This window comes from Hemiscyllium ocellatum, chromosome 47 (genome assembly GCF_020745735.1).
Source record: "Hemiscyllium ocellatum isolate sHemOce1 chromosome 47, sHemOce1.pat.X.cur, whole genome shotgun sequence".
Classification (NCBI taxonomy): domain Eukaryota; kingdom Metazoa; phylum Chordata; class Chondrichthyes; order Orectolobiformes; family Hemiscylliidae; genus Hemiscyllium; species Hemiscyllium ocellatum.
The window spans coordinates 12,890,376-12,902,544 of NC_083447.1; the positions used below are offsets into that span (position 1 = coordinate 12,890,376).

The 12,169-nt window shown below is 44.1% G+C and overlaps 1 protein-coding gene across 1 annotated transcript in view; it reads left to right on the top strand.

Moving 5' to 3' along the window:
- bckdha (branched chain keto acid dehydrogenase E1 subunit alpha) overlaps nucleotides 1-12,169 on the top strand; it is an 82,479-nt gene that overhangs the window by 62,296 nt on the left and 8,014 nt on the right. Inside the window, exon 8 of the mRNA XM_060855915.1 lies at nucleotides 10,969-11,140. Within this exon, the coding sequence (XP_060711898.1) occupies nucleotides 10,969-11,140 (172 nt within the window). The remainder of the gene's footprint in view (nucleotides 1-10,968; nucleotides 11,141-12,169) is intronic.

The window sequence follows — 12,169 nt, forward strand, 5'->3', positions numbered from 1 at the left end:
TCCTCTGGTTTTGGTCTGGCTGTTCACTGAAAACAGGAAGGCGGTTGTGAAGTTGCTGGACCCAAAGAAACAGGTCCATGCAGAACCTCTCTCTCTCTCTCTCTATCTGACATCTCTCCTGTAAGACCCTCGGTTTGGTTTTACATTTTGTGCCAAGGAGTGTTTATGGGGGTTGTTGCAAGTATTAGGAACAGCATCATTGAGTTGGTATAATCTGATGGGGTTTCAGATAGTTAAGCTATCCTGTGTTCTGTTCGCTTATGTTTGTGTTTCATTTGGTAATCTTGTAAATAAATTCTGTAGATTTAAAACTTGAGTGGTTTGACCAGCTGAATCCTTCCTGGAGTATCTGCGTTACACCAAATTAAAACAACTAGCAAAGTTAGGGTCTGGGCTACTTCCTTGAAATGTTTTGTGGGGGTCTGGCCTGGTCCATGACACAAGGTACAGACTGTTGCTACTATGCATCAGTGGAAGCGGAGGTGATGTCGACGGTGGATGACAAACAAGCAAGCTGCTTGGTTCTGAATGTTGTCAATCATCTTGAGTGTTATTGGCACTACACTCAACCAGGCGAGTGGAAAGTATTCCATCTCTCTCCTGACTTTGGTACAGACACAGTAGATTTGTTATTCACCACACAGTGCTCTATCTCTGACCAGCTCCTGCAGCCATAATATTTATATATGGCTGTTCCAGTTCAGTTTCTGGTCAATGAAATTTGCATTTCCAAGATCTGGAGCACCGCGTGAGCACATTTGCTACAAGAAATAGAAGCCTAATTCAGAAGCCGTGCACCCACACGTCATGACAAAGCTGAATAAAATCACATGTAAGTCAGCTCTAGAAGATCTAACCACAGGCTTTTTTTGTGTGGCTCATTTCACAGAAACCCAGTGTCTGGTGGTGACATGAGATCTGTGCCTGACAAACAAACATTGTATCATCAGCAGCGTCGCTAATACAACCCAGGGCAACTGTCCAGCTGCAGACGGTGGCATTGCCAGCTGCGACAGTAGCTGCCCTTTGGATCTGAGGTAGCTGGCACACAGAATCTTTATACTGGCTTACTACAACACTTGGGTTAGAATTTGTGCGAGAAGGAAAATAGATTTAAAGTCAAATCTGTTTACATTTCCTTGTCAAGGCTTTGGAGCAGAACATCAAAGAGTTGCTAGAATGGTTTCAGGCATTAAGTAGCTTGGAATGATTGCAGAAGCTGGGGTTTTGCTCTCTAGAGCAAAGAAGGCTATTGGAGTTAACAGATTTGGAGGAGCCGGTGTTGGACTGGGGTGGACACAGTTAAAAATCACATAGCACCAGGTTATAGTCCAACAGGGTCCTGCTCCACAACCACCTGATGAAGAAGCAGCGTTTTGAAAGCTAGTGCTTCCAAATAAACCTGTTGGACTGTAACCTGATGTTGTGTGATTTTTAAAAGAGTTAATAGAGGCATTTTAAAATCACAGACGTTTTAGAGTAAGTAAAGTTTCCAGTGGCTGAAAGGTCAATGATGAGAGGAAACAGATGTAAAATGATTGGCTAATGAATGGTTTGGTGACGTGAAGAGAAATTGTCTTGTAGAGTGAGTGATTAGAGTTTGCAATATACCGCTGAGTATTGTAGTGAAAACAGATTTAATGGGAGTCACATAATTAAGATAAAGTTTTGTAGAGATACAACGAAAGAGAAGAACGGACCTAATTGGATTGCTCTTAGCATTAGCACAGATGTAAAGGGGCTGAATAACCTCTTTCTGTTCTGTACTATGAACCCCACGCTGTCCTCCCCACACCTCATTCAGAGTCTGTATTTTGCTTTCAAATCAATAGGTTGTGTTTTGTCCTGACATCTTTGTATTATACATAATCAGCTAATGAAGGTAAAATCTTTACACCTTCCTCCTGGTGTCACCTTCAGTGAACAGCATCTTAGAAGAGCTGGCTGACGTGGTAGGTTAAGGCACAGATTGTTTTAAGGCACGGGAGGTTAAAACCATCTCAGACAGACAAGATGGTAGTCTCTCCTGTCTACTGGATATAAGGTGTTTTAATCCTCTGGAAACCAACAGGCAAAAGAAGCAATTATAACCTCTTGTTACATAATCATCCTAAATCCACAAAAAGAATCCATGACCTCAATTTCTGTTATTTCAACTTTATATTACAAATTATATATTAAATAGCAGATACAAAGAAAGCTAGAGCTCCCAAAACCCTTCACAGCCCTGAACGTTCTCTAATACAATTCCAGCTCCTTTTCTTTGAAGTTTTATCCTCCAATTCTCATTCTGATAGCTGCACTCAAACAGTCCAAGTTTCACCAAAATTTCTACAGAAGCTTCTCAGGCCTGCTCACATCATGGATCCCCCAGACACCCCCTTATCTGCAGCCTCAGTGATAAACCCATGCACTGTATGGCCTGCTCACACTTGAAGTAAAAGAAACCACTGCAACTCCCTGGTATTTATCTGTTGCCAGCTCCAGGATACAGCCGCCATTTTCTTTTGGTTCAGCTCTTCTTCTCCTTGGCTGAAGGAAAACTTGGTCACATGGGCGCTGCCAAACCGATCAGGTGCTCTGCCAAGTCTCTCAAGAAAGGAAATTCTCTCCTTGCTGTTCAACATCTTGGTGACAATTTTGTCAGTTTTCACCACTGAGTGCCCAATGCTTCATTTCCCATGTCAACAAACCCTTTTTTTGAGCAAGGTACTGTTTTGCCTGGGACCTTCTCTGTTGGACTACTACCACTTTTTATAAACTAGAGCTCGGCCAAAACTCTGCTGCACATATCCTGACTGACACTAAGTCACAGACATTGTCTGCATTCTATCTCATTTTCTAGCTGCTGTGCAGACTTTTGCAATCTGTGCACAGCAGCAACTTCCAGAGCAGGCAGTCAATGGGTCAACATGTCAATTGGTGTCTATGGACTCTCCAACTGGTTAGAGTGAAACGTTGCAATCAGTCGTTGTGCTGATTGATCTACCATCAGTGCTCAGATTGAAAATTCTCAACCTTGTATTAAAATTTCTGCAAGTTTTTCTACCTTTATAACCCTCTTAGAAATCTACATTTCTCCAATTCCTGATTTAAACCGTCCCACCATTGCCAGCCATGCCTTTCTCTAGAAACTCATCCACAAACCTGCCTGCTGTCCATCTTTAAAGCTCCCCTTAAACCATTTCTCTTTGACTAAGCTTTAAGTCACCTCCTTTGCCACAGTGTCAGTTCATGAGAATTGCCTGAGGCCATTAGGTTCAGCTGCCTGAAAGGGAAACCTCAGTCCTTTGGTCTGGGCTCACCCTGACCCAGGAAGCGATTCCGGCAGTAGACTGTATGCTATTTGTTAACTTCAATACACAACATTAAATGGAGAACAAATGGTGATCACATTAATTTTCTATTGGCCAGGAGCCATTACATGGTTACATTAGTCCCCTTCCAAGTCTCAAATCATTCATCATTGTGAACATCTTGGCTTAAAGAACAAAATGTGAAATATTGCCTGTTGCTGAGTTTCGATGTCCTGTTCATCTACATTGAGTAAGTAGTTTGATCTACTCCTTAAATATTAATTGAACATCATTCCCTGGGCTTTCTCCAGCTCCCTCCGTCTGTTTTCAGAAATGTCACAGAGTGTTGAAACGTTAATAATACACCTCCTGGGTAGTCAAAATGAATCATTAGAGGTTGCTCTGACCCAGCAACCAGCTCTCAATTGTACCAAAGCATCTCATCCATTATAACTTTTTTAAAAATAAGAACAAAGATAAATTAAGAACAATGAGCACGAGATCAGTTACACGTGGACACAAAGCCGTGTTTGCACATTTATGGCAAAGGATCCTGATTGGGCTGGTTTCAGCCCCATCTGCTTTTGGAGAGACCATTCCCTTGTTAAGTCCATGCCCTCCACCAACCCACCCTCCACTACCGGCACCTTCCCCTGCCACCGTAAAAAGAGCAAAACCTGCGCCAACATCTTCATCCAAAGCCCCAAAGGATCCTTCCACATCCAACTGATTTATCTGTACTTCCACACATATCGTCTAACTGTGTCCGTTGCTCTCGATGTGGTCTCCTCTACATTGGGGAGGCAGAACGCCAACTTGTGGAACAAAGTTAAAAAATCACACGACACCAGGTTTATTTGGAAGCACTAGCTTTCAGAGCGCTGCTTCTTCATCAGGTGGTTGTGGAGTACACAATTGTAAGACACAAAATTTACAGCAAAAGTTCACAGTGTGATGTAACTGAAATTATACATTGAAAAATACCTTGATTGTTTGTTAAGTCTCTCATCTGTTAAAATGACCGTGATAGTTCCACTTCTTTCATATGTAAATCACAAAACTTTTGTTTTAAAAGTTACATTCTCAGGTGAACTGTAACAATTGGTGTCAGCCCAGGTAATGTGTTGAAGGTGTTAGCCCCCTGTGTGCTGCTGTCTGTGCCATAATGTTTAGACTGATTCTCATCTAAAAAATGAACGTTTTAGAGACACACGCACCAAACAACCCCACCATCCTGTGGCCAAATGCTTTAATTCCTCCTCCCACTCCACCAAGGACATGCAAGTCCTGGCCTCCTCCGCAGCTAAACTCTAGCCACCCAACACCTGGAGGAAGAACGCCTCATCTTCCACCTTGGAACCCTCCAACCACTGGGGATCAATGTGAATTTTACTATTTTCCTCATTTCCCCTGCCTCCACCTTATCCCAGATGCAACCTTCCAACTCTGCAATGCCCTCTTGAACTGTCCTACCTGTCCACCTTCCTTCCCACCTGTCCACTCCACCCTTCTCTCGGACCTATCACCTTCACCCCTACCTTCATCTACCATTGCATTCCCAGCTACCTTCACCCCCACCCCAGTCCCTTCCTGTTTATCTCTCAGCCCCCTTGGACCACCCCCTCATTCCTAATAAAGAGCCTACGCTTGAAACATTGATTCTTCTGCTCCTTGGATGCTGCCTGACTGGTTGTGCTTTTCCAGCACCACGCTTGTCTGGTTTCATTAATGTGGGCCAAATTTTTTTAAGCCAGGTACTCTTTGATCAATTGTTATTTCTTCCCAAGAATCAGCTGATTGTGATCTCTTCCGCACACTGAGGTACTGGGACCAATTTCTCTGATCTAAGAGCTGAGATTAGCCCTTTATTACACCATTGCTTGTATAGTAGTAACACCCTCGCCTCTAAGGCTGAGAGTTTCAGCTTCACCCCAGAACCCTCGTGTAGTGCTAAGGGAGTGCTTTGATGCAGAGGCACTGCCTTCAAAGGAGATGCATGATCAAGGCACATTCTGCCTGTTTGGTGTTCTTATTGTAAAATATTTGACTGCTTCAGAGCAACGGTGAATTCTCTTAGCATTTTCTCTTAGCAATATTCCTTCCTCAGCCAAGCCATCAAATTAACTACAGATTCAGTTCACTGCTATGGCTGCTCCTTCCTGGCTACTGAATACCTGTGCAGTGGCTGTGCTTGTACTTCTTAGGAAGAGAGTGAGTACTGTGACATTTGATAAAGTGCTGCAAATGTGTTGCTGGTCAAAGCACAGCAGGCCAGGCAGCATCTCAGGAACAGAGAATTCGACGTTTCGAGCATGAGCCCTTCATCAGGAATAAGAGAGAGAGAGAGCCAAGCAGGCTAAGATAAAGGGTAGGGAGGAGGGACCAGGGGGAGGGGCGATGGAGGTGGGATAGGTGGAAGGAGGTCAAGGTGAGGGTGATAGGCCGGAGTGGGGTGGGGGCGGAGAGGTCAGGAAGAGGATTGCAGGTTAGGAGGGCGGTGCTGAGTTGAGGGAACCGACTGAGACAAGGTGGGGGGAGGGGAAATGAGGAAACTGGAGAAATCTGAATTCATACCTTGTGGTTGGAGGGTTCCCAGGCGGAAGATGAGGCGCTCCTCCTCCAGCCGTCGTGTTGTTGTGTTCTGCCGGTGGAGGAGTCCAAGGACCTGCATGTCCTCGGTGGAGTGGGAGGGAGAGTTAAAGTGTTGAGCCACGGGGTGATTGGGTTGGTTGGTTCGGGCGGCCCGGAGGTGTTCTCTGAAGCGTTCCACAAGTAAGCGGCCTGTTTCACCAATATAGAGGAGGCCATATCGGGTGCAGCGGATGCAATAGATGATGTGTGTGGAGGTACAGGTGAACTTGTGGCGGATATGGAAGGATCCCTTGGGGCCTTGGAGGGAAGTGAGTGTGGAGGTGTGGGCGCAAGTTTTACATTTCCTGCGATTGCAGGGGAAGGTGCCGGGGGTGGAGGTTGGGTTGGTGGGGGGTGTGGATCTGACGAGGGAGTCACGAAGGGAGTGGTCCTTGCGGAACGCTGATAGGGGAGGGGAGGGAAATATATCCTTGGTGGTGGGGTCCGTTTGGAGGTGGCGGAAATGGCGGCGGATGATACGTTGTATGCGGAGGTTGGTGGGGTGGTAGGTGAGAACCAGTGGGGTTCTGTCTTGGTGGTGGTTGGAGGAGCGGGGCTCAAGGGCGGAGGAGCGGGAAGTGGAGGAGATGCGGTGGAGGGCATCGTCGATCACGTCTGGGGGGAATCTGCGGTCCTTGAAGAAGGAGGCCATCTGGGCTGTGCGGTGTTGGAATTGGTCCTCCTGGGAGCAGATGCGGCGGAGACGAAGGAATTGGGAATATGGGATGGCATTCTGTTTTCCCAAAGAGGCAGAATAGAGAACTTGTGGTCAGAATTGCATCGGTGTGTGCAATGTTCCGCTATTTGCTGCAAGCTATGTAAAGAAGCTTCCGTTTACATAGTGATAAGATCCAATAGAGATCAATATTTATAAGTAGATAATTGAATTTCCAATGGGCGACTGGAAGGATTACAAAACAACATTTCAGCTTTGAGTTTTGCTGTAATAAATAAACTGTAAGCAAAACTGGATAAACAATTCCTAGAGAATTCCTAGAAACATGGCATTCCAACCGGAACTCTATCAACAAAGACATCAAGTTAGACGCCATCTACCACCCCCTGAGAAAAGGAACAGGAAGTGACTTCACCACAGGAAATAACATCACCAATCCAAAGAAACTCAAACATATAAATAGAAAGCAGGAATTTTCAGCATTGCTTCGCATGAGGCCCACTGAAGATGTTACAATTGTGTACTCCACAACCACCTGATGAAGAAGCAGCGCTCCGAAAGCTAGTGCTTCCAATTAAACCTGGTGTCGTGTGATTTTTAACTTTGTTCCACAAGTTGGCGTCATGCCTCCCCAGTGTAGTAAGGTAACGAAACGTCTGGAAATGAACCTCCCAGCTCAGTGAGCAAACCTACATCCAAAACCTCAACTTGAGCTACAAATCTTCTCAAAACTAGATAAACACTATTAAGTCTTTAACTTCTACTATAAATGACGGAAAAAAATTCACCCTTTAACTTTAAAATGCACTTCTAAGTTGTAACTTAGTTTGGACTTTTAAGACTGTCATAGTTTTACTGTATAGAAATAGGCCCTTTCACTCTTTAGCTCATTGTGTCCTTGCCAGTCACCAAGTATCCATCTGTTTTAGACTCATTTTCCAGTACTTGGCCCATAACCTGTGTGCTGTGGCATTTTGAGTGCTCATCTAAACACTCCTTAAATGTAAACCAATGCTACAATGGCTTTCTATAGCCTATTGCCAACAGAGAGCCCGTCTGCATAACAATGTGAGCCATGTGGAGTCTATATCCAGGTAGAAATGCTGACTAGCTATTCTCTAAACACCCGGCTCTGTTCCCTTTTTGAATTAAGTAGACAGTTTAACATCCAATCATTTGCAAAATCTGACATTCTCAACCCTGTAAGTAGGAGATCAACAGTTTAAGTACCATCAGCACAGATGGCCTGGTCATTGATTACATGTGTGAAGATCTTGCACCTTCTTCGTAGCAAGACAACCTGCCTCATGCCCCTTTAAGGAAAAAGTGAGGTCTGCAGATGCTGGAGATCAGAGCTGAAAATATGTTGCTGGTTAAAGCGCAGCAGGTCAGGCAGCATCCAAGGAACAGGAAATTCGACATTTCGGGCATAAGCCCTTCATCCCCTTTAACCTAATGCAGGGCAGACACTAGAATAGATCACTGGCTCCTTTTCTCATAGAACCATAGAGATGTACAGTATGGAAACAGATCCTTCGATCCAACTCATCCATGCCGACCAGATAGCCCAACCCAATCTTGTCCCACTTGCCAGCACCCAGCCCTTATCCCTCTAAACCCTTCCTATTCATATAATCATTCCTTCTTTCTATCCAAAACCAAAAAGGCAGATCCAACAACTAATAATCTTACAGACGTATTATTTATAACAATGGCACCGTTCAAACCCTCCAATCCAAAAGCTATTTGTAGGCAATCATTTGCTTTTGAATTGTAGACCCTGACATAAGCATAAATTTGAATGCTATAAAAATGATGTTCAGGGGAGACAATGAGGTAGTGATTGAAAGGGAGCTCCCTTTTCTAATAATGCTGTACAATATTTATATCCATTTGAACTGGTAAGTTACGCCATGGTTCAATATTACACCTGATAGATGGTACCTCTGAAAATGCAGCCTTCCCTCAGTACTACAACACAGGGTCAGCCTCAGATTCCAACTGTTGTCAATCTGCACCATACCTGAACTGCTGTATCCCCTAGATTTTGGCAGGGACAATAGGCTAGCCACCCTTGTAGCTTTAAATTCAGTAATCCAGGTCTGGTACAGTCAATCCCTAAAATAAAGGCTTGTATTTATACAGTGTCTTTCGCATTCCCCTACCCTGATCCTTACAAAACATTTTAGAGCAGCAGCTTATTTACAGGCAGGAACGTCCCACAAGCAACAATGTGAAAATAAAATAAATTGTTTTATGTTGTGAGGTGAGGGGGAAATATTTACCAAGACACCAGGCAAACTTTCATGTTCTTTATTAAAATAGAGACATGGGACCTTTAATATCCACCTAGGAGGATGAAAGGATGTTATTAAACAGGAAAGGATGTAAAAACGATTTTCAAGGATATTGTTGAGACTGGAAGGTTTGAGTTGTAAGAATAGGCTGGAACCTTTCCCTGGAGCATAGGAGGCTAAGGAAGTGACCTTTTGGAGGTTTATAAAATCACAAAGGGCATAGATAAGGTGAATAGCCAAGGCCTTTTAGGGGAAAGATTTAAAAGGGTGCTGAGGGTCAACTTTGTCCACAGAGGTGATGTGTATATGGGATGAGCTGCCAGAGGAAATGATAGGTGCAGGTACAATTACAACATTTTAAAATACATTTGTACAGGTACATGGATCGGAAAGGTTTGGAGGGATATGGGCCAAATGCAAACAAATGGACTAGTTCAGTTTAGGAAACCTGTTTAACATGGGCAGCTTAGGCCTAAGGGCCTGTTTCCTGTATGACTCTATGAGCACTCGGGTTTAATGTCTCATTCAGTAGCCTGAAACACACGCCACAAAACTAGTCCCTTTTTTTCTAAAGGCTGTTCCTTGGCTCAAGGAGACTCTGTTCTTGATTTTCTTCAGAGGGACAATAAACTGGGCCAGGCTCCGATCAGACTGGTTTGGTACAGAGATGAGCTGCAAATGTGTTGCTGGTCAAAGCACAGCAGGCCAGGCAGCATCTCAGGAATAGAGAATTCGACGTTTCGAGCATAAGCCCTTCATCAGGGATAAGGAAAAGGGTTTTGAGAGGTATTTTGTTTGTATGTGAACAGGTGAGATGTCAGGTCAAAGTGGTCATGGTTTAGAACTGACCTGTATAAGGAAAAGGGAATGGTCAGCTCTCTAGCTGAGCTGAGGAGTTTTAGTTCAGTCTTGAACTGGTTGGAAGTTCAACAGGGAGCTGTGTCAAAACTATCTCTCCCTTTCTGCTCTTCAACATCTACCTGTAAGTGTGTTCCATTTATACTGGGTTTTTAAAGCGGGCTATTATGTATATTTAGAACAGCATGATTAAGCCTAGTTGGATAGGCTGAGTTCTGGAGGGGTTCTTTATTCTGTTTTTTGTGTTCATTGTGTAATTTTGTGAATACATTTTTGTCTCTTTTAAAATCCAGTAGTCAACCTAGCTGACTTATTCCAGGTAATTTTCCCTGTACACTTACTGAGACAAATTGCAAAGTTATGGTCTGAGCTCTCTGCTAGAGAATGTTTTGAGTGGTCTGGCTTAGTCCATAGCACACAAGTCTTCACAGATTATGGGCCCATGGTTCTGCAGTGGCAATTGAACGCGCAGCCTTCTGACTCAAAGGCATAAGTGCTCGCCACTGATCCACAGTGCCATAGTTAACTAAGCTCAGGTGCCCGGCTGTCAGATTACAACAATTGGACTCCATAGACTGGGGCTGTTTTCCCTGGAGCGTCAGATGCTGAGGGGTGGCTTTGTAGAGGTTTTTAAAATCATGAGGGGCATGGATAGGGAAAAGGTCAATGTCATTTCCCTGGGGTGAGGGACCCTAGAACTAGAGGGCGTAGGTTTAGGGTGAGAGGGGAAAGATTTAAAAGGATCTCAGGAGCAACGTTTTCACACAAAGGGTGGTGCATGTGTGGAATGAGCTGCCAGAGGAAGTGGTGGAGGCTGGTCCAATTACAACATTTAAAAGGCATCTGGATGGGTATACAAATAGGAAGAGTTTAGAGGAACATGGGCCAAGTGTTGGCAAATGGGACTAGATTAATTTAGAATATCTGGTCGGCGTCCTTGAGTTGGATCGAAGGGTCTGTTTCCATACTGTACATCTGTATGACTTAGGCAGAAGAGGCAAAATGTCAGCCAGGATTCCTGCTCCCAGTTCTAGGGGCCATAGCTCCACAACCACAAGAATTCAGCTGTGATAAAGCGACTTGCTGGATGCTCATTGTCACTGCATCATACAGTCACAACAGAGAGCAAATGGTGTGCCTGTGGCAAGCACGATATATGGCCAAGCACAATACACAGCTAATTGTGGAATTGCACTCTGAATCTCTCCAGGATAGGCCACCACAGTACCAGTGATGATAGCTCAGCCTATCGATCTGTGGATGAAGTAAACTACTGGGACAAACAGGACCACCCCATCTCGAGGCTCCGACACTACATGGTGAACAAAGGCTGGTGGGACGAGGAGCAGGAAAAAGCTTGGAGGAAGCAGTCCAGGAAAAGGGTAGGTATTAACACTGACGTTCAGTGCAAAAACTAAACAATGAATGCTTTCCTATAAAGCAGCATGACCCACACTTCATCTTGTACTTTGTTGGGTGTAAACAAATTCTGAGATGTCCTGATAACAAGACAGATTCTATAACAATGCAAAGTTTTTTTTTGTTGCAGTCTTTCACATAGAATTGGAACTCAGGATTGCATTCTAATTGAATCAGGTTTTGTAAATTCACGATTTTAGCAGTAGTTCATAGGATTCACATTTTGCAATGTATATTGTGTTACTCCACCACACAATGCTGACTGAGTATCTAGTTGTCATGCCCCGACCGTCAAATTTCCTGCTAGGCTGGATCAGTCAGCTGCTAACTGGATTCCTGCAGATCAGTGGGAAGTCAGCTGATCAATGCTCAACAGCGTCAGCTCGCCTCCTTTTGCATCCCAGAAAGACAAATCAGAATATTCTCTCCAAGGAGTGGAGCTCTGGGAGATCAAAGAGATTTTAGATTTCTTGGCCTGTCCACAACACTTAAAAGTCAGAAGACAAACTGTGATCAGTAAGATTAATGCAATGTTGGCCTTTATCTCAGGAGCTGTAATACAAAGGCAAAGAAGCAATGCTTCAGCTGTAGCAAGCAGACTGATGCAAGTCATGGTGTGCTAGAGTGAAACGATGTAAGATGCTGGCATTAATTCTAGTCTAAGAGAAACCTCACGTGCATTAACATGTGGTACTTTGCATGTATGTATTCATTTAGCATCTACCAGCAGTCACAACAGTCAAAAAAAAATTCCCACACTCCATTCTTTTGCCTTGTCAGCAAATGCATAAGAAGTTCAAACTTCACATGCCTAAGGTACACAAGTATAACTACTGAGGTCACATACCAATTGTACTGTCTATTGCTCCATTTCTATTTGTGAATCAAAAATGCGAGTAGTCGGCTTGCAGGGTCAGCTTATGTATGGGACAACACAGGCACAGAACCTGGGTCAGGTGCCGATTGAGCACTGCTCCATTTTTAACCGTCAT